This window comes from Phalaenopsis equestris, unplaced genomic scaffold (genome assembly GCF_001263595.1).
Source record: "Phalaenopsis equestris unplaced genomic scaffold, ASM126359v1 Scaffold000104, whole genome shotgun sequence".
In the NCBI taxonomy this organism is placed as follows: domain Eukaryota; kingdom Viridiplantae; phylum Streptophyta; class Magnoliopsida; order Asparagales; family Orchidaceae; genus Phalaenopsis; species Phalaenopsis equestris.
Window position 1 is genome coordinate 374,203 of NW_018164546.1, and position 23,611 is coordinate 397,813.

A 23,611-nucleotide genomic window follows, 5' to 3' on the forward strand; every position below is an offset into this window, starting at 1 on the left:
CCCCTCCCCCATTCTTATAAGTGGATTTCCCTCCTATCAAAAGTGTATTTACCCTAAGTCTATAAATATGTATTTTTGTGTTTTAGGGAGTTTTTGGCTCAGATTTCCCGCCGACATCCATTTTTCCCTTCGAGTGCAGTATTCAAAGGAATGGATAGTGCTCCGACTATATCTCTCTCCCAAGGTAGTGTTGATAACCCCCATTTCCCTTCAGTATCCTTCCCACACTTCTCTCATCCGCCGTTCCCTGTTGCAGCCGCCCGGAACAGTCGTTGACGCTATTCTTCGTGCAGTTTCTGCATTCCAACCCAAGTTCCTTGTGATTCCAGTGCCCCCGCTTGCTGCCATCACTTTTCCAGCCCCCTGCTTTCCACAATACTTGTTGTCCTCCTTTCGAAACTAACACCAACTCCTTTTTGGCTCAGATTTCCCTCCGACATCCATTTTTCTATTCGAGGGCTGTATCCAAAGGAATGGATGGTGCTCCGGCTGTATTTCTCTCCCAAAGTAGTGTTGATAACCCCCATTTCCCTTCAGTATCCTTCTCACACTTCTCCCATCCGCCGTTCCCTGTTGCAGTCGCCCGGAATAGTTATTGACGCTATTCTTCGTGCAGTTTTTGCATTCCAATCCAAGTTCCTTGTGATTCCAGTGCCCCTGCTTATTGTCATCGCTGTTCCAGCCCCCTGCTTTCCACAATACCTGTTGCCCTCCTTTTGAAACAGTCACCAACCCCCCTCCATTCTTATAAGTGGATTTCCCTCCTATCAAAAGTGTATTTACCCCAAGTCTTTAAATATGTATTTTTGTGTTTTTAGGGAGTTTTTGTCTCAGATTTCCCGCCGACATCCATTTTTTCCTTCGAGGGCTGTATCCAAAGGAATTGATGGTGCTCCGGCTGTATCTCTCTCCCAAGGTAGTGCTGATAACCCCCATTTCCTTTCAGTATCCTTCCCACACTTCTCCCATCCGCCGTTCCCTGTTGCAGCCGCCTGGAACAGTCCTTGACGCTATTCTTCGTGCACTTTCTGCATTCCAACCCATGTTCCTTGTGATTTCAGTGCCCCCGCTTGCTGCCATCGCCGTTCTAGCCCCCTGTTTTCCACAATACCTGTTGTCCTCCTTCTGAAACAGCTGCCCCCCCTTGCTGTTTCTGACAGCTCATAGCCTTCCAATTGCCCCATACTTGCTTCAATCACCGTTCCAGCCCTCCATCATTGCTTCCCTCACTATCCCAATCCTCTGCCATCACTGTCATAGTCGCAACGCCTTTCCGTTGTTTTCTTACTATCCAGCCGCCCCAAACAACAAACTGTCTTGTTTGGACTACCTTCCCTTGCAACCCTGCTATTCCAGCAGCCTATAATTGATGTGGTCCCTCATTTACATATTTTTTTTTCTTTAACATATTTTATTTGCCTTTTGCTGATCTGATTTTTTTTACTTTGTTCTAAAATTCTATTTTCTTTGATATATGTCATTTTAACAACATATTGCAACTTGCTAAAATATTGTCCTTAGTATGATATATTTTTAAAAAATGCTTTTTAAACTATTTTTTATTGATTTTATTCTCATTTTTTTAGTTTTATTTTAAAAAATATATTTTTTTATTTTATTTTTTATTGGATTGTACTTTTATTACTTCTTCATTAATTATTTAACTTGTTATTTTATTTTTACTCGTAGCCAATTTAAATTGTAGTGCATACTTTTGGTCTTATTTCATTCTCTCTCTTTAGATTAACATTTAGATTGAGATTTGTTTATTATTATTATTATTATGTGATGTTTTGGTTTATAATGGTAAACTAAACTAATTTATTGAATTATTTTTAATTTATGAGGTTTTTTATTATGTTGAACAGGCACACGCTTAAAATGCTTCCCTCCCCCTTCCCCCTTCCCCCTTCTAAATTGTTTTAGTTGAGCAAAGCCCTGTGGTTTTTTTTAAAAATTGTTCTCGTAAAAATTCCTGTATTTCTCAACTCTTCTATTATTTGTTGGACTGTTTGTGTGGACAGTCATCTATTGCTTAGAATGAAAATCTCTCTTTATTGACTCAATTCATTCACTCAAGAAATGATGATCCTTCTTAAATTATTTTAATTCTGGATTACCCGAATTTTACTAGTTTTATTCATTTGGGAGAATTTACATACATACCACCCAATTCTTATTTGCATATCAACCTAAGCCTTACTTTATATATTTATATCATCCTACTCTTTCATATCACATAAAAAAGTATTATTATTTTAACTTTTATATGGTGAATAACACATTTTCATACATGTTTATGTAAAAAATAACGTTTAGGTGTCAGATAGATAAATACATAATAATTGAGTGCTATGTATGTAAATGTTCATTTCCATTTTTGTATGTACTAATTCATGATTTTGCAAATGATTTAGGATAAATTCCCGGAAGAAACATTCAAGGTGCTGATGGATTACCATGGTGCGACAGTTAATTTTTTAGCATTGCAATCAGCTACGACAGAAAATGTGAGTTTTTTTTTTTGATCACGTGCTTGGGTGGTGCACTTTATTTCTTTATCCACACGTCTGTTCTTTTTCCTTCCAAAGAATTGCTTCAGTCATCAATTTAGAAAATATTATGCACTAGTGTTCGCTTTAGTTTATTATACGCCATGATATTCCGTTCTAGTTTTTTAATTCTATTAATTTTTTTTAAAGATCATGGTTTCTTTATTTTACTCAACCTTTTAAAACATTTAGAATAAACAAATCAATTTATTTTTTTTTCTGCGGTTTGCACCATCTAAATGATTTTTGATGTCTGCTAATAAGTTTTAGAGTATGTTTGGGGCAGCTGCATATTATTTATAATTTGCTTATTTACAAATTATCCTAAAAATCTGATAATCTGCAGATTGTCTTGATAAACTGACTGGTTGTTTGGGGGAGCTTATTCAGAACAATTTATTTGCAGTTGTTTCTGGACAAATGACCATTCTGCCCTTGTTAAGTTATACTGTTTGCAACAGAACTGGCTGGGCAATGTAATTTATACAACAGAAGCAAAAAACAAATACAAAACAGTTTCAAAAAATAAGATACAATACTTACATACGTGTGAGTATCAAAACTAATAAAATAAAGAGAAAAGTTTTTACAAATACAATTAAAATTATTAAAATGTTGATTTTAAATCCTTGACGACGTATGTCATCAGCTGCACTATCCTCCTTGGAAACCATTGTACCCCGATCACTGTCGGCCCAATGGAAGAAACCGCACCTTATAGAAACTCCCCTACGACAACCGAACTATCTACCATAGCTGTGAGCCTGATGTGACATGAGTAAGGGAGTCTGTAGTCTGCAGTAACACAACTGAATTCGGGAGGTTCCTGAAATTATGGAGCTCATTTTTCTACAGAGATAAAAAATAGAAAAATAATTAGTCCGATTAGAAAATTAAATTAAGGTTTTGATATCCACAAGAGAATTGAATTAAACTAAAATTGTATCGAACTAAAATGCATAAATAAGCAAAGTACATGGTAAAATCATAAGTATTGTAAATTCGAAAGTATCAATGAAATAGACAAAGTACATCGTAAAATAATAAATTCCTAATTTCCAATATGACGAAATATTTATGATAAAAAAATATATAGTCTGAAAAATAAAGCAGATTGGGTCAATCAGCAGCCACAGACAAGGTTTTGATACACTCCCTCAAAACAGCTATCTCAGCTCCCCCTTCGCCGTCTTGAGTGTCAAATTCAACCAACTCCATCTCAGCCTCATGTATAGAATGCCTAACCTGAAATTTTGAAGGTTCCGGAGAGACATGCATCTGTTCATCATCAGTCGTGCTGAAGTCAATATCTGACCGAGAGGGATGTCAGATGAAGTTCTGGAGTGCCATAGTGGCCATCACAATATGCGCCTATTTGGAAATGAGTACAACAACATATCACGTAGGATGACCCACTTCTTCTTCCAAACCTTAAATGTTCTTTCAATCACCCTGTATAAGTTTGTTGAACATTTCTTTTCTATCACGGGCGGTGTCACTTAATCTCTCGAAATCAGAAATTTGGTATTTGGTGTCTGGATAGGACTACAATTACCCCCTCGCATTGGATATTCAACATCCACCAAATAATAATTTTCTGTTATGAAACAAACTATTAGTGACCAATAATACATATAAATAATAGGTTGAAATAACTAAACAAACCTGGAGGCGGGTGAAGGAAACGCTGAGTACTATTCCTAGTGGCATAGGCAAAAAGACTACTGTCATGTGCATTCTCTTCCCATCCAGCAATCACAAATGTGAAGCACATGTTGAAGTTACATACGATCATGACATTTTGGGTAACTGAACCACTCCGACCAATGTACGCCACCTTTTTCATGGCTAGGTAGTCGGGCATACTGTCAATTGCCCCAATGCAGTTCTGCTTAGCATCATTAGAAACTAATTACATTCTGCAGCGAACATAACACACTTATAAAATTTATCTTAAAATATAACATATAATGGGGATCATTAGCAATTTGTTCTGGAGTAGTAGCGAAGGATGAATTTCTGTAGTAGCGAAGGATGAATTTCTGACTTAATGATGTGCGATGCTAAGCTAACAAGTGCTTGCAGACCTTTAGAGAAGTATCGATTATTTGTTTATAAAGAATGCTGAAATCGCTATATAGCTCCTCTAACTGATTCTTTCTAAGATAGAATGTATATTGTTATTGCTAACTCCTCCCTGGTTGTCGTTCTGGAAGAACCTTGGAGGTCGTGGTTAAGACATAGCTCGTGAAGGAGATTCATAAAAATGGGTGTACTCATGCGAAAAATATTGTTGAACCTTATCGGATGTCCGACAAGCATCTCACCCACCAATTTATCCCTAACAAAGTAGAACGTCATGCGTGGTGTTCGAGCAGTGGTAAAGCGGTAGTAGTCCAACAATAATATGCCGCAACGCATATCATTCTTTTACGACGCTTTTGCTGCTGATCCATCCTAAGTAAACTAGTTGTTAGGATAAAAGAAAGTGTGGAAAACTAATTGCACTAAACTGAAATGACACATGAAAGGAAGTGAATTAAAATCCATATCCTGTTGCTGATGAGACTGCCAAGCCAAAAAACATTCATGCAAAGAGTTCCAAATAGTGTAAATGCCCCAATAAAAGCACCCAAACAAAAGGAACTTCTCATTCTTCTGCTAAAATTTAATCATTCATCATCACTCATCGTCTTCAGCCTAGTCCTAACTATTTGTGGTCAGCAATACAAAAGTAGTTTGCTTCCAGCCTTCCTTCTTTGTTGATTTAACATTCTGCAATTTTTTGGGCAGCAATAAGTGATCTGCTACTTGCGGCAGATTTGTCTTCAGCCTGCTGCATGATATCTAAGAGTATTTATTAAAATAACGTTCGGAAATAGCAATGGATAAATGAAGTTTTATTAAAAGCATTTTTTAAAAAGCATAACCAAAGAAGTTACCAAATGAATAACTATTACTTTTGTAATGATCAGCGCAAGCAAGTCCAAAAAAGTGTAAATACTATAGTAAGAATGCTGGCTGGGCAACAATCGACAAATCATAAATGTTTTTTAAATCCGGCATTTGGTTAGACATAATCAAACCCAACATTGATTTCAACACCAATCTTCTCAAAGCATCATCATTTGCATTGTTGATTGTTAGCCACTTACAAAAAACATAAAACAATCTCTAAATTGTTATAAACCAAAATTGAAGTTCTCACAATAGATCCTGAACAATTTAATTATATTCAGGAAACAAAGATACCCAAATAATAAACTAAATAAAGTGGCTAATAATTCTTTGGTTGGCTGGTCAGCTCAAGTGAATATCAATTCCTCAACCATATAAAACAGACTCATTCCTCAACCAAAACACGTAAATATTCAACATGCATGTTGGGCCACAACGTCATGAATATTTGCCGCCGGTTTGGGTCCTCAAGCAATTTAACACATTTTGCATGAAAGCACGTATCAACCATAACTTTTGAAAGAGCATCCAAAGCTATAATAAAATCTCCGATGGTGTTGTCAGGTGGAGCAGCAGGTGGCGAAGCTGCAAAAATATCAATCAGTTTATCTATCGAGCGTTCCACAAAACTGTCTTTTTCTTTCCTTCTTTTCCCAAGCCTTGGCCTCTTTGACTGGCAAGCGGACTCTATCTCCCTAAAGTTAGTGCTAGGACCTTTATTGGAACCTGTTACCTGCTCGGGTGGCAAGTCATCCGGTATGCCTGCAAATCCCAACCCACATGGGTTGAATGCATGTTTACCCGTCTTGACATTCCTCTTAAATATTATGTCTAATTTATTTTCCAACGTCGGGTCAATTCCGCATAGCTTATATCTTTTTGCAGCTGGTATTGCTTGCAAGGTTGTTGGGGGAAGGGGGTATTAGTTAAAACAAACAAAAATGATAATAAGCCAGAGTAGAGTATATTTATTACCTATAATTTCTCAACCCACCATTCTTCTGAAGCATCAATTGTTCACTTAATGGGATCCCAGACCAAACTAGTGGATCTCTGTTTCAATTTCTTTCATATTTTTCTCCCCTTCTTCAATTGATCCCAATTTTTTTTAAAATTTGAGCCAGTCGTAATTCCTTTCCATCAATTCTTTGATTCTCTTTGCAATATTTTGCCAACCTTCCTTATTAAAATACATGGTTGACCTTTTTCCTAGCTCAATTCCTTTAATATAAAGATTGCAAAAATTGTTCGTTACTTCCTTATCCTACATTGCTGACGGACCCGCTTCATTCGTCGTAGTCATGTTGAAACTAAATGAAGAATTTATAGTTAAACAAATTAACTTAACATATAACAAGAACATCTTGTTAGACCATTACACAATGAGGATGAAGTAATACGAACTAAATACCAAAAATCAGAGAAGAATGAAAACAAGAACACCTGAAAACATTAGAAGTAGGGGCTCAATCATTAAACAATGAGAAAAGAACACCTGAAAACATTTGAAAGTCCACATGATTTTCACCAAGCCACCAAAACTAGTAGAAAGCCTCATATAACACCAAGTTAGTGCATAAACTCTACAATGGAAATAAAATTTCTAATGCCATAGCATGTTTAGCACCATGATTAGCATCAAGTACTGAATATATATTATGTATATATATATATATATATATATATATATGTAGGAAGCAATCCTACTCAACACTTCTAATGGAAGACTATTAAATGGCACTTTGCATTATAGCATGCTTTACAAGAAAGCAATACAATTACTAAACTAATAGTACAGGTTCCAGAGGTATCTAAAGTACAGTATCAAACAACACTATGCTAGGAATAAACCAAACCTAACAAATGAATAAATGGGGCATTTACATACATTCCACACAATCCTTATGTATTTGTATATCTAGCATCTAAATTTTCTTACTACATTCGTGGAACTCAGAATCTCCTAATATCCTCTTTTTCCCTCTTTTGCTAGATAGGTTCCTTCCGTCCAGCCAGACTTCACCCGCAACCTATGAAATTTTCCCCACCATGCCCTTCCAAATCCCAATACCACTCAATGTTTAATTCAAACATAACCTTACCCATGGTCATAGGACTGCACAAGTCAGAAGAAATATAAGCTCACAATTGTTTTAGTTTTGTATGATGTTTTCCTAGAATTCAGTATTCATAAAACTTAAAGAACTAATGCTCTGACCATAAATCAAACGTATTTTACTTGACTTCGACCATTCTGACATATGCTCAGATCTTAAAGCATAACTTATAAATCATCCTAAATAAGGAATAAACCAAACCTAACACCTGGAAGCCTCATTGGAGGCCCCACATGACAAGAGAAGCTGAAGATCGCGAAGGCAGGTGGGATTAAGGGGGTGAAATACGAGCGTTACCTCTCTCGATGGTTTTGGGTAAGAGCGGAGAAGAAGTGGGTGAAAGATGTGAGTTTCGAAGGGATTTGTATGCTGCGATCCCGTAGTTGCGTTCCCAGCTGGCTCTAATCGCGAATCGCTAGGGTTTTGATCACAAAGGCAAGGGGTTTTTGGGTTGAGCCAGGAGGAAGGGGAAGTGGGTGAGGGATTTTTGTGCGGAGCCGGGAGGAAGGCAGAAGATACTCGAAGAGGGCAACAACATAAAATGAAGAAGGAGACGAGGGACCGAGGGGCTTCACCCGCGGCCCGCGTTTAGTTAAACAGGGATGCAATGTTTTGAAATAAACTTTCCCAACGCTCTTTCCAAATAGTGCGGTGGTAAGCTGCCCCAAACAAACCCTTAATCAAATAAAATGCGAAATGAATTTCAACAGAATTTCTCACGTAGGATTGCTGTATCAAAATATAGAGTTTATGGCTTAAAATGGAAAATTGTCTGGACTGTTTATATATATATTAGATATAGTATTGCCTTCGTATTTTTCCTAAGAAGTTTATATACATAATTAATGTGGTAGAACAGCAAACCTATGTTTCGCATATAGATGTTTAATTAACATTTTTTTATCGGATGGTTGTAGACTGAAGGATTAACTTGCTATTACATCCTCCATTGGAAGTGCCAACTACTTGCAATGAAAACTTTTTGGATATTTTCCAATGTGTAAAGACTTGCGTAAATTACTTGGAATATGATGAATAGATTATCTGTGCATTCTAAGCTGAAATGAATTTTCTTTCTCTATATATTTTGTTTACTTTGCGAGCTAAAACCTGATACCGAAGTTTTACCAAACAATAATGAGGAAAAAATATTATTGCTGAATTCAATAAGGAAATTACAACCAAATAATTGGAAATTTGAAATTGTAACAAGCGCGACACACAACACGCTACTAGGTTGAATCTAAGGTGGTAGCGGCGGCTGTTAGGGGTGGGGAAGGTCAGCGGCTAGATAGGGAGTGGAGCAGGTGGGGGTACAACAAGGAAAATAGTGGTTACGTACTGGATGGCAGTAAGTAGGGAAGTGGAATGTACATTTGTCAGTAACATATCCTAAAATTTCTTGTAAAAATAAATTGTTAAAACCTATTTAAAAAATTTTAAAATATAAGATAAGTACTGTTAATCAACATAATTAGGTATGATTATCATTTACATAACAAACTTGGTGATATAATGTTGAACATGATTGCTACACTATTAATTCGATTGAATGTGTCAAAAATAATACTTTACATCGCACATGTTTGACTCGAAATGCATTGCAAATATTAGAACTACACGAGCGTTGCTCTTTTCAAGAATTGATCGTGTCGATGGTCTGAAATTTCGAAACTATCAAGAAAAGAAACTTATATTTTTATTCCATGAGAAAAATTCACGACTATCAAGAAGAAATGACACGAAACAACTCAAGTGATTGATGAGGATTCATTAGAAGGGATCGATAAGCATAAATAGCTTATTTCAATATATTTAACAATTGATATAATATTTATTATTAAGATTAATAAATACTAACATTATCTCACAGTGTACCACCTCATTCCAAATCTCCTGCAAAAAAAGTTTACGTGTCGTCTGATGCAATTTAACAAAGAAAAAAAAGGGGGGATTTACATACATACTGCACAATTTTTATGTATTTATGTATCTAACACCTAATTTTTCATATTTGCATATATGGCTTTATCAGTTAACATCTTAAAAAAAATTAATTTAGTAGTATTTTAAATGTGATTTAAGCATTCTAGTGTTATATACATAAATATTAAAAATTATGTGTTGGATATGTAAATACATAAGTTGTGTGGTATGATTTGATATTTTGCTTGTAAACAATTGTCACGACCCGACATGGGGCTTGGAATTAACCAAAACATAAAACGACAGTCCGATGGTAGAATTATATTTTATGATCTATTTCTATCACTAACAATTTAATATTCAATTATTCATGAAAGAGCCACTAAATAAAGTAATTTAATTAACAAGTAAAAATTTTACTTTTTTGGTTGTTGTTATCGTCTAATGTACACATTAGCTTCTTTTTTAGTCATCTTATTCAAAAGCTTAAAACCTGAAAAAAAATATTAAGACAATATAACTAGTTATCTAAAGATAATCCAAGATCAATCACATTTTTAAAGTACATTAATCTAAGTAGTAGAAAATAATATATATGTTGGTCTTTCAACTGTTACCATATGATATCTTATAACTACATGCTATGTGATATTTAATCAATGAGAATAATCTAAAACTTCTATATGTATTTATTTTAATTGTACTCTTCAAGATTTAATCTTGACTTTACTTTTATTTTATGATATTAAAATTCACATCTGTTTTAGAAGCATCATCAAAACGCGACATAACACATTCTTGACTGATATTATCCCACTACTGTCTAAAGTGGAAAATTTTTACTTGCCCTAACTTATATTCTCCCGGTCGGTACAACGGTTAGCGATCTAAACATTACAATTATCTGGGGTGGTAGAATAACATCAACGTGCATAGGTACACTGGTCTCCTCTGTCAGTACCATAGGGGGTAAACCAACGGTTAGCGATCTAAACATTACAATTATCTGGGGTGGTAGAATAACATCAACGTGCATAGGCACACTGGTCTCCTCTGTCAGTACCATAGGGGTCCACCTCTTGTCATGCACATATAAGCATTCATATATAAACTATTTAGTTCTTCATTATATTCTTCTTTATGAGACATTTCATCCCTCTATGAATGATTCTATACACTTTTATTAGAGTTAAAATGAAATACAATAATATGATAATTTCATATATAAACTATTATGCATCTGTTTTATGCTAATGTCGTGTAATAATTTGATTTTCTTCTAGGAACATTAATATACAACTATTTATGCAACATTGTTAATATGCATATTTACTCTCATGTGCAACTATTTATCATGTATATCTTTCTTGTCTAACCATTTGAAAAAGCTATTGTAATTTAAATCTAATTGAACTAGAGCATGAATAAGATCAAGTACACAATTTGAATATTGAAAATTAGTAAGCCTCTTTACTAGTTTTACTTTCTTGCTAGCCTTTTACCAGTTTATTTTCATGAAATTAAAATTCTAAAATATTTTCAAAATTTACATTAATTTAGGTATTTACATATCTTCTAACTTAAAAGACATAAAAGTAGAATTATAGAATTTACCTCACTCTTCTAGCAAGGCCAAAAATCTTCAATATCAAGACTCAATTACTCTTCCCAATTCAAATCACTTGTTTCAACTCATAATAATTAATATCCACATAATGACACTTAATTTAAATACTAATATAAGTAAATTAAAAGAGATATAAATCTTACCTCAATCTTTACTGTCGTTAATTCTTCCCCGCTACGAACCAAAACATATTTATTCATCCTTCTTAATTTTTAATTAGTTAAACATACTATTAATATCTTAATACACAAACATTTATATTAAATTAATTAAATAACATAAATAAAACCTAATATATTAAATTCTTAAACTAAAATAATTAAAACTTACTCTTACCTTAATAATCTTTCGGTCGCACGTCGAGCTTTCGATTTGTCACTCACACACAAGTTGTTGTCTCCCTCTTCTTCCTTTGGGTGTGGCTCGACTTCAACGCACACAACAAGCCAATATCGCTTTCCTCCTCCTCTGCACACGCGAGATCCGACGTAGACGCCACTCGACCTCCCTTCTCTTCTCCCTCGCACACTTCGTCAAAGCCCCAGGAGTGCTTTGCATCCTCTCCTTCACCTACGGCTAGGGCAGGGGATTCCTTCTCACAGAATGAAGTCAAACCTAAGCATGAGTCGCTCCTTCAGCGAGGGTTGGTCTTCTACTACTTGGAAACCATCGAAGTTGCTTCTTCGTGTTTGTGTGATCATCAATGTCTCCTCCCTTGGTTTCATTTCTCACAAGTAAATCTTCCTCTTCTTCTTCTGTCGTTTCTTCCTTTTTACGTTATCTCTGTCATGACCCGGCTCGGGGGCTTGAAATTACCAAGGCGGGAACTAATGGTCAGACGGACGGAACCTATCTAGCAGTTTCATTTCATAATCAAATAAAATCCACTAAAGCTCAAAAGAGTCATTCTAATTCATAAAACTTAATTTTATAATAATTGATTCATATTTATACTTTTACATTTAACATAAAATAAAGTTGAACTATGATACTTATCAGCTTGGCCTCTACGATATCTGTACACGTACTCCCTGGGGTCCATCTAATCAATAACTAGTTTTTATGTAAAATATTAGCAACCATGTTTTGTATTAAAACTACTCGGTGGGTAAATGTTTACGAATAAGACAGTGCAGTAAAAAATAACAGTAAAGTAAAAAAAATTCATTTTCTTTCATTCATTTAGGTTACACTTTTCATTATTAGAGTTACCATCTTAACATATATTTTATTAAAAAATATACGTTTAACCTTTTCCAACCCACTATAAAGGTAGCCCATCTGTCTTCATTTTCTTTTTCATTTCGTGCACAAGTATAATGTATTTCTCTGCTAGTACCATCTAAGGGTGACTCTCATATGCATGCATATATCATATTTATTCATTTTTTTATCTTGCATTTAACGTTTAAAAGTAAACATGGACTTTTGTATTTTAAAGGTAAAAGCTCAGAAACACTAAAAACGTCTGTAAATACACAGAACTTTGGTAAAACAAAAACATATTGCTTACCTCAGAAATGTCGTCTGCTAACCTTTTCATCAGATAAATTTAATCCTTTTTGTGAACCTATAACAACAAGCTAAACTTTATTAGCCTCTATTAGTATTATTTTTTTAATTTAATTTTTTTATTTTCACATGAATTTTATCAAAATTAGAATATTAAAATTTTCAGTTATCTTTTATCTAATATAGGCATCAACTTAAGTGGCTTTCTTATATAAACATATTTGTGCATACTTGTAGGAATATTCAATTAAATTTTATGTTAAGGCTTCTAACAATTTTTCCTTGTTGCAAACCTACTCGATATCAATTTAATTATATCTGAGTTTTAAATTTAGGATTTTTAATCTCCCATTTACCATGACTTAATAAGAAAAATAATAATTCATTATTTAAATTAGCTTTAGCTTCCTTTTCGAAACCCTAAAATTATAAGAATTAACATTAAGTTTTTTTGAGAATTAATGAAATTAATTAGGGTTTACATTGCATAATTTAATTAATCAATTACAGTTGATAACTTCAAAAAAATTAATATTTATCTTTTTAAACGTTTGCCTTGCCATAATATTTTCGAACTAAGTAGTGAGGGTTTGGTCGAGCCCTTCTCTGCACGTTGAATGATCCTGCAAGCATTTCCTTCCTCTCTGAGCTCTTGATTGAGCTTCTATAGGTCGGTCAAGCCCTTCTTCCTCGTCAGCTGGCTGCATGACGGGGATCTTTGCGAGCCCTTCTTCCCCTTCGGTTTGATTGCACCAATGGAGGGAAACAACTAGGTAAGCGGCTCGCCTCCTCTACCTCCCTTCTCTTCTTCTCCCACTACTAAGGTTGCTTCTTCTTTCTTCTCCTTTTTCTACTTCCTCTACTCCACTCTCCTGATCTCCCTGATCTCTCACGCTCCCTTTGTCTCTCTAGATTTTTCTAATGAGAGGAGGTGTGAGAGAGGCAAACTATTTAATTTCAGTGGGGAGATGAGTATTTTCTAACAAACACATCTAAATAAAAGTTATTTATTTATTTATATTTTTATTTCAGTTATTACCTTCTCTCTCACTCCTCTTCCTCTCTTGCACGCTCCTCTGTTTTAATCGATTCGAATGGGGCATGCAACTGGTAAAGACGAACCCAAGAAGTCGCTTTTATCATCATTATTATTATTTAAATTTGCAGTAATCACAACAATAGGCTTTTATGCTAAGTAGTACTTGTAGAGCTTTATAAAATTTATATGCACCTAAGCCTGGCTCCCGCAATCTAGTTTCCCATTCTCCTCATTTGTCTCTCTTGCCCAAAGGCAAGCCTGCTCTCGATTTACTCATCTTCTGCTCATACCCAAACTATAAAGCCTTTGATAACATAGGAGGAAGCTGCACTGAAGGTCCACTGGAGAAGGGTTTATTGTGACCATCGACATCTGAATGATAGCTGGAGTTTGAGTACTCGGCCTGCCTTGCTATATCTCTGCTCTTCTCAGAAGATCTCAACTCTCATCTCTATCTCCTGCAACATACTCTCACCTTCTCCTTTCTATTCACACCCGAATTATGAAACTTTTGATGACAAAAGGCTAAGGATTTGCTTGGAGAATTTTCAACAGGACTTGCCTCGTTTGATGGAGAAGAGGAGTTTGTGAGTCCAATATTTATATTCCTTTTCAAGAGATCAACACTAATGAATATCCTCTTCTCTTGCAACACATCACACCTCTCCAAACTGCAGCTGAACATCTCTTCTCAAGAATGGAGTGCCGATTAGCTCCTCAGTAGCCTCCCATGCTCCTAAGAGCCATGGAACCCACCTCTTCTCCATACATCAATCGGTGCTATCATTCCTTTGTCATTAGTCGCAAGAGACAATCCTTACGTAAGTTGACTTTCATTGAAAGCCAAATCACTTTGTTCATCCAAAGTACGGCAATATTGTCTTCGTTAACCTTATGGGCTTTTTGTAATCATTCCTAGTTCTCCTAATAGAATTTTTGTTTAGGCATACATATCAATGACATAAGGCGGTGTGCACCATAGGGCATGGCACGACACGACTATGATACGCACTAAGTTACTGTTTTATATTCAATTCGAAAGAAGGTCCTATCTTGTGATCTATCTATTCCAAAGAGTTTCATTCTCGAGCATCAAAGGTCAATGATGTTTATGAAAGAAGCTACAATATTTGAGAGTGATCTGATAGTAAAGGGAATGAATTTTCATGTAGGCTTTAACATTATTCTGTCTAAATAAGATGTGGGTGATGAAAAAGATTATAATCTTGGAGATAATGATGATACTGATGAAAGATATTGAGGACTTTTTAACTTATGATGATTTTTTAAATGACTAATGTGATCTCTTATAAAAAGATTAAACTTACAATAAAAAATTATAATTTTTTTAATTTTATATTATTGAGTTGTTGAATACTTAAAATTTAAGCATTACGTTCATTGTTTTTTATTATCTAGTATTTTATCTTTGAATTAATAGTCCGCCATGCTTATATATGTTTTTATGGATTAATTTTTGGATATTTTATATCATGATGTATAATGACATGCACCACGCTATATGTTATTTATATATGCATGTTAGTTTTTAGTCCGCCCTTTAGTGCAAAATTTCAAGCAATATAGGGGGCCTTCTTGGGATATTTCACCGTTTTGAATTCATCTTACAATCTATTTTGTCAAACGAGGGATGATTTTGGATATTTTGAATAGATACACTTCTTAAACTAGATGTCTTTCCTCTTTGTTTTTATTTTTAATTGCATCCCTTTGTTGATTATATTAAGTATTATTTATTGATTATCTCTTAATTTTTTTATTTTTAAACTTATCCTTTGCTGATCTATTCTGCTAATCTGGCAACGTAGGAAGAAGATTGCACGGCGGACAGGATTTCAAGCAAAAGGGAGTATCTGGAGAGCAAAATGCCTGAACTCAAAGGTCTAGTTCTGAAATCCTTGAATTCTACTACACAGAGAGTGGCTTCAGAATTGCATGCTGCCCACTAGCATCTTTTCTTTTAAATATTTGATACAGGATGTTCCAAACTGTTGCTTTGCAGAAGATGCATATAAATGTGAAGTTTTAGATCCATTTTATATAGATAGATAGATAGATAGATAGATAGATAGATAGATAGATATATTGAGAGAGAGAGAGAGGGATTTGAATTTTTATTATGTTGTAATTTAAAAAATGAAAATTATATACCTCATGAATGAGATCAGAGAATAGCGTTTGATCAAGAGCTCTTTAGTTTCCTGGGCCCCTTTTCACTAAAAAAACTATGCGGCATGTCCAGACATACCACACAAATCTTATGTATTTACATCAAACACCTAATCTTTCACATTTACGAACATAACATCCAAATTTTTAACATCAAATCAAAAATATCACTATAGTTTACTTTTTTTTTGAAGTGGTATGTACCTTCTCACCTTTTTTATGACACTATAGTGTTATGAATATAAACATGAAGGTTTAGATGTTAGGTATGCAAATATATAAGAATTGTGTTATGTATGCAAATTTCCCTAGAAGTAAGTAGATTTCCTATGAGTGTTTTTTTTCCCCGAAATTGGTTTTGAAATGGTTACGGTGTGTTGTTTTATTTTTTTTTTTTTTTTTTTTTTTTTTAATTTTGTAAAAATAATTCGCAAATTTCAGTTTGTGTAAGGAAAAATTATTCCATACGGATCGGATACTTGCGTGCGGTGTCCGATCCTGACCGTAAATCATTTGATTTACGGCTAAGTATTTCGATGGGCTCTATCTAAATTTTTTTTTTTAAAAAAAAACTGAAATAATTCTGACCGCAGATCACCGTGATCTACGGTCAGGATCGGACACCGCATGCAGAAATGCATGAGGTGTCCGTATGTAATAATTTCTCCTGTATAAGAGTCGAAAATAAAAGATTGTGAAAATATATTAATTTTATCGTTATAATAGGGCCAAGAACTAATTTTTCCAGCCAAGTACTCCTTTTGAGGTCTAATTTTTCTGTGCGGACTTCTGACGTAGCTCTACGTGTCACGGAGGTTATTCCTGAGTTATTTTTAAGTTATTTCTGTGTTATTTTCAATAATTCTAAATAAAAACCGCGGGTTATTTCAGGATTATTGAAAATAATCCAGAAATATTCTGAAAATAACTCAGGAATAACCTCAGCGGCACGTAGAGCTGCGTCAGGAGTCTGGACGGAAAATGCACTCCTTTTAAGAGGTATTCACATCCATACCGTTCAATTCATAGGTACTTGTATATTTAATATTTAAACTTTATTATCTTTTCGTAAAATATTTAAAAATTGAGTGGTGTGTATGCAAATCTTCCTTTTAATTAAGAGTTAAATATTTTGTTTTTAAAAATAAGAATAGTTTGAGCGATATAAAAAATTTGCTTGAATAATATATGCACCGTAATTTTGGGAGAAGAAATTATTTTACATCTAATTTAAAATTAAAAAAAAAAACATATACTTTTTTCTCTTAATTTATTTTTAGAGAATTTACATACATACCACCTAATTTTTCTTTATTTACATTTCTAACATCAAAGGGGCTGTTTGGTCACTTTGATAGTATACTTTTAACAGGATTTATTTTTGGATTTATCGTAGAAAAGGAAAGTTAAATTATGTGCTCCGTTAATTTTATGTTCTTCGTAAAGTTTCTCTTCCCAGGCGGTCTCGCTTAGTCACTCGGCGCTTCTGAAGTCAACCTCACTTCTCGATCATACACTGTTCTTCTTGCAACGTAGCCCTCGCCTTCGAAGCCATCGCGAGGCTTTGATTCAATAGCTTCGTGTCATGTCCACCAGTGCCTTCTCGCCCTCGCTTTCAGAGGTACCATCGCTCTTGATTTTCTCCTTTCCTATGGTGGTTCGCACTAGGGGTTTGTCAGTATCAAGAACCGCTTTACTTTGTTTGGTGTCTGCAGGATTACTTTTCTCGATAAATTTGAACCCTTAAGTTGATAGTGGAGTGAAAGAGTCGCTAAACCCTAGCCTTGAATGGTTAACTTGATTGCATGAAACACAATATCAGATTATGAATTACCTGAAACTGGGTTTTATCCAACTACATTTGTTCAAAAAATAAAAGGAAAAATACTGCTACTCCGACTTTGTTGTTATTTTTGACGTAATATTAAAGGTTTGTGTGCGAATATGGAAGTTTAGGGATGCGTTTGACTGCAGCTCAGATTCATATTAATTATGATTTATCAAATCCAATAAGTCCGGATTTACGAAAATCAGAATGCGACGAAAATCAGGGTGCGACGGAGGAGAATATGTGTGACGATGAAATAAATCTGCCTCACAATCCAACTTACTAAATCCTGATTTAAGTCCTAAAAGAGACGGGAGGAAAGCTCTTCTTACTCCCAAAGGTGTAAGAATATTAAAAATCGATGATTGTTTAACTAGGGTATAAATCTGATCATCTATTGTGCTCATGTAGTAAGGAATTTTTCAAAATTTTGGAAGAGGGGCATAGTCTATAATTAAATAGTTATTAAAAGGAGTAGTTATTAATGCTTCCATATATTATCAACCTATGATTATATTGAACTATTTGTTTTTTTTCCTTTTTTTAGGTAATCAGAAGTCTAACTAAACTGATCCTTCTTATATTATGATATGTTGTTGATTTTTGATCCAAACTTCTCTAGCTAGACACAAACTAAATTATAACATAACAATTTAGACCAAGGAATTTTGGTATAAAGCTTCAAATTTTGAACTGCATGCTTCACATATTGCTTTTGAAAGTAGAGCATAGTGTCACCTCCCAAAAGAGCCCTTAGGGGTGGTGGGCAACCTAGGACTTAAATATTGCTTTTCGGTCACCTCCCAAAAGAGCCCTTAGGGGTGGTGGGCAACTTAGGACTTAAATATTGCTTTTCGGTTCTACCCCTAGCCGATGTGAGACTATTTGTTCGTGACATTCTCCTTCACCCAATCACATGAAGCCCTCGTCACGGATCGGCTCCACCGAGAGTCCCACTCGATCATGGAGAGTCCACACACCTGGCAGACAGTAACCTGCTCTGATACCACTTGTCATCTCCCAAAAGAGCCCTTGGGGGTGGTGGGCAGCCCAGGACTTAAATACTGTTTTCGGCCTACTCCTAGCGGATATGGGACTATTTGTCCGTGAAAATAGCCTACCTTTATTTTCTATCATAGGAATATTAAAAAATATCAAAAATGAAGTTGGATTAACTTATTTTCCTTTAAATTTTATATATTTATGGAAAGCTATTTTTCAAAATAATTGGACATACCATCAGCTGCAGTGAAACTCAAATAATATAATCATCAAATTAGATGTCCTCATTAGGCAAACCAAGCTTTAATACTAAATTAATTTATTCACAAGTGTTGCGAAAAATTTCTAGAGAGAACCTTCTTACACAAGGCTTCGGCAAGCTTGCTAAGGCTTCTTACTCCCCTTAAACCTCTCAGGGTTATACGATCTTTTACAAAATTAGCTTTTCAAAACTAAAACACTAAGATAAGCTTTGGCTAACACATAATTTGGCCGCAAAATGTGAAAGTAGTTGTATTGTGTAGTTGTGCCTAGAAAAAGTGAATCTACTATGAAGAAATATGGCTAACACATAATTTGGCCGCAAAATGTGAAAGTTGTATTGTGTAGTTGCGCCTAGAAAAAGTGAATCTACTATGAAGAAATATTATGTTCTATGCCTTGTGGTTTACGTGTATCTCCTTCATGTGTTATGAGTTTTGACTACCTTATATTGAATCATTTTATTGGATTACTGACTTGACATAGCATCACTTTTCTATAACATCACTTGCTATTGAATTCACTTGTGATTTTACTATAGTATAATTTTCCCAATGAAGTTCATATTTTACTAGGAAATCATCTCTAGCTAAGGCACAAATATTTTCTAAGTTGTCTTCTTGCCAGTTTGGAAATTGAATTTATTTTTTCTTATCTTTATCATGTTCATTTTTTTTTCTTCTGTATTTTTTATTAATGGCATATCTCCTTTAAAGATAATTGTTGAAATCTCCATAAAGTTCTAATCAATTCAGATTAAAATATTTCTTTGTTGTGGCATATCTTTCTTCATTCTGAAGTTTGATGAATCTTCTTCAATAAAGCTTTATGGAGGCATGTTGTTAGGCTAGTCAAATAACTATATTCGATATAAGTGAAATAATTTTTGAAGCTCACGATCCTTTCAAATGGATCATTTTTTGTTACTTGAAAAAACTATTTCAAGTGTTTTGATACATTGAAGGAAGAATATGCTTGATTTTATCAAAATCGTCAAGATTAACCTCGAGTTAATGCTAAATCCCTCTCTAGGCTGTGATTTTTTGTCATTTCACTTGAGGCAACTGCCATTCATGTGATACTTGTAGGAGCTGCCGTTGATCAATGATGTATATACTGAAGAAAAATAAATGAGTGTGGTAATGGGAATAGAAAAGAAATTATATTTTCAATCTTTGTAAATGTTAATTTTAAAAATATTGCATCGTTAGCTAGATATCTTCTTTTTGCTGACAATTAGCTTCATTGCAAATAATATTATTCAGCCTGATTATCAGTCAATTTATTAGCAAGTGATATTATGACAGTGACAGATATCCATAAAGATGATTCATATTAAGCAAGGTGGGCACAATGTAAGCAAGGTGGGTCATAACATAAGCTAGGTGGATGGATGATGGTGAGAGATGGGATTCAGCGTATTGTCACAAGACATGCGTTTTGTAGGATGAGTACTGACACTGACAGCCAGGGATTGTGTAGCTGGGTTATCCATAGTAGGCAGCCAGCCTAGCTATTAGGATTTTGATGGGTTCTGATGCTCCTTTACTTTTTTCTGTTTTATTTAATCCCCTGATATTTTAACTCTTTTAGCCAATTGTCTTGTAAAAGTTATTTTCCTATGATTCTATGATCTATTTTATATCTCAGATCCTATATGCATTCTGTGTGGGATGCATTTGAAGTACCTCATTATGCGCTCTTCTATGGTCTCAGCCATGTTGAGATATATGACCTTCCTAGTGGTTCTTTGGGCTGAGTTTGACAACCTTGTCTATTTGACTAATCGAACTGAGTTTGATGGTGCAATGGATTGTTCTTTTCTACCAGTAGAAACTGATTGGACTTGGCTAGTCATCTCCTCTTGTGGGTCAAGTGGGTCATTTTCCCTTGAATCATGGTTCATTCTAGGTGGCTTCTTTTGGGCCTAAATTTGGGTTTCCATGCCGAAATTCATCAATTCAGCGGGATTAACAATCCCAAACAACATTAGTGTAGTTCCAAGCAACCTGCAATAACTTTGGAGTAAAAGAAACCATACTTCTCAACTTATTTTTAAGTGTCTCTCTTGTGTCAACTTTGAACTGCATGCTAAGCTCTTGAACAAATTATTTTAATAATTGTTAAATCTTGTTGGGCTACTTGTGAAGAGGTTCATCAATGCCTTTGAAAGAGTGATCATTATTAAACTCCTCTTTGAAGAAGGAAGACAAGACATGATGATCACAAAACACATTAACTAATGGAGGAACTTAAGCATGTGATATGAGTAATAATCTAAAAAATGGTAAGATGTTCAACTCCTACTCGCCAATATTAATGATCACATGGCACCGTTACCTATACATGATCGCTTTAATCATTTTCCTGTGCTCCGAGGGATGTGGGTGCAGAAATCCCGCGGTTCCACGATGTGTGAAACTCCTAGAATAGCGGGGGTGATGAACCGCCTAAATGCCCCCCGTCTCGTTATCAATTCGACAAGGTTTCTTATCTTTTTTTGTTCATTTTTCTATTTTTTTATTTCTACTACAAGTCTTTTATCCCACTAAGTGGGCTTGGCTACATCAATATTGTTTCTGCATTATGTCCTTTTGAGTGTCCTGTTTTCATTTAATTCTAATAAATTAAGATCATTTTTTATACAATTTGCCGAAGTCTTTTTAGGTCTACATCTACCTTTCATAACATAAGTTGAATTTAAAACATCTGCTCTCCTAATCAGATCATCAGATGACCAACGTTTAATGTGACCAAACCATCTAAGACAACTCTGTAATCTTTTTTGACACTGGAGCTACACTAACCCTTTGGCGGATACATTCATTTCACATTTTGTCTCTGTTTCAAGCCACTAATCCTCCTATGCATTCTCATTTCAACAAAATTTAAATTAGTTTCATGCTTCTCTTCTAAAGGTTGACAGTTTGCGCCATAGCATTGCAGGTCTCACCGCCTTTTTCTTTATTTTTAATTAGGGTTATTTTCTATCAGAAGACTATATATTTGGTATTTTACTGTTTTGATTTTCTGCTCTCTTGAGTTTTGTGGCCTCTTCTTTTTGTGAGTGGCGCGTCTGTTGTATTTCCAGGAACAAGTGGTGGATCCCCTTCAGTAACTGTGCCTCGTTGGGACTGGGCTATTTTGGTTCTTTTCAGTTTTTCTAGTCCAGACCAGCCGTTAGACTAGGGCTGTAAACGAGCCGAGCTTAAGCAAGCTCAGACTTGGCTCGTGTTCGGCTCGTTCGAAATAGCTCGTGTTCGAAATCGGCTCGTGAACAGTGTGTTCGTGTTCGGCTCGATTTAAATATTTGTGTTCGTGTTCGTCTCGAAATTAGCTCGTTAAACACTAACCACATTGCCACATGAGGTATTATGATTTAAACTTAGATATAAATATATATAATATATTATTATATAAATAATATATGTAATATATTATTATATAAAAACTTATATAATTTTTTTATTTCGAGCTAAAACGAGCTGAACACGAGCGAACAAAGAGCTGTTCGTGTTCGGCCCGTTTATAATTCGAGCTTTAAAAATTTGTTCGTGTTCGACTCGTATACTTAACGAACGAGCCGAACACGAGCTACTTAATGAGTCGAACACGAGCTGTTTGCGAACAATGAGCTTTTTTGACAGCCCTACATTAGACGCTTCATCTACTCTCCCAAACATCGTCAACCTTTCATATTCTGTTTCCCTTTTATTCCACACCCATCTTCCAACAAATCCGCTTCCTAGATATCTTCTTGAAGCCTTAGAACGGTGTCGCTGGGACTGCTCCTCTAGTGATAATTAGAAGAATGTGAAGCTCTTAGACTAAAATGAGGTGCGAAGCATGCTGCTTCAACATGAAATGGATTTAAGTTTTTGGTTCTAATGATCCACACGCAGTATGCTCAAATGATTACGCCTTCCTATTTGAGGCCAGCATTATTCGAGTTGCTAAAGAAGAGAAGATCAACAATGCTCAAAGAAAATACCTAGAGTAATTGACAACTGTTTTTTTTTTTTTTTCAGAAACAATTGGATATGTTTCCCCTTCTTGCGCCATAATATCACTAAAATCTGGAGCTACACCATTTCATCTACATTTTTACCATGTTTTTTAAGCAGTCTTTCACTTGAATCTTCATTCAGTTTATCTTTATCAGTCATTTTATTTGTTTTGTTTTCTTGTGCTTTAGGCTTTCTTTGATTTAGAGCTCTGTGAGAGAGCGCTGGATCTCTTTGATGATGATCCTTCTCTCTGTGTAAGATCTACAAACATATATATATATTTTTTGCTAATTCTCTTGAAGTTCCATAAGTGACCAGAAGACACATTTCATGCCCAGGAAATTCTACACAAGCATCTGCTCGAAGCACTGGCAGCTCCCATTGTCGACAAACTCATTCAAACTCTGGTAAAGATCACATTATACAATTTTTTGCACAGAGCTTGGAAATTTAATTGCAATGATGGACAGACATTCTAAATGAAAATGAAAAGAAATAAGAAAGAAATTATGCTAGCTTGTTATGATCCATTTTAATATTTTATAGTCTGGCCTAACTGTTTTTGTTAGTTTTTGTTACCTATATATGAATT

General features: G+C 34.9%; 1 protein-coding gene across 2 annotated transcripts in view; it reads left to right on the forward strand.

Moving 5' to 3' along the window:
• LOC110020584 (E3 UFM1-protein ligase 1 homolog) overlaps positions 1 to 23,611 on the forward strand; it is a 78,350-nt gene that overhangs the window by 44,257 nt on the left and 10,482 nt on the right. Inside the window, exons 19-20 of one of the 2 annotated variants that reach the window (XM_020718734.1) lie at positions 2,418 to 2,510; positions 15,561 to 15,735. In XM_020718734.1, coding sequence (XP_020574393.1) covers positions 2,418 to 2,510; positions 15,561 to 15,701 — 234 coding nt within the window. In that variant the 3' untranslated portion in view covers positions 15,702 to 15,735. Of the gene's footprint in view, positions 1 to 2,417; positions 2,511 to 15,560; positions 15,736 to 23,357; positions 23,427 to 23,611 lie in introns of those variants that run through there. The other variant, XM_020718735.1, reaches the window with a different exon arrangement.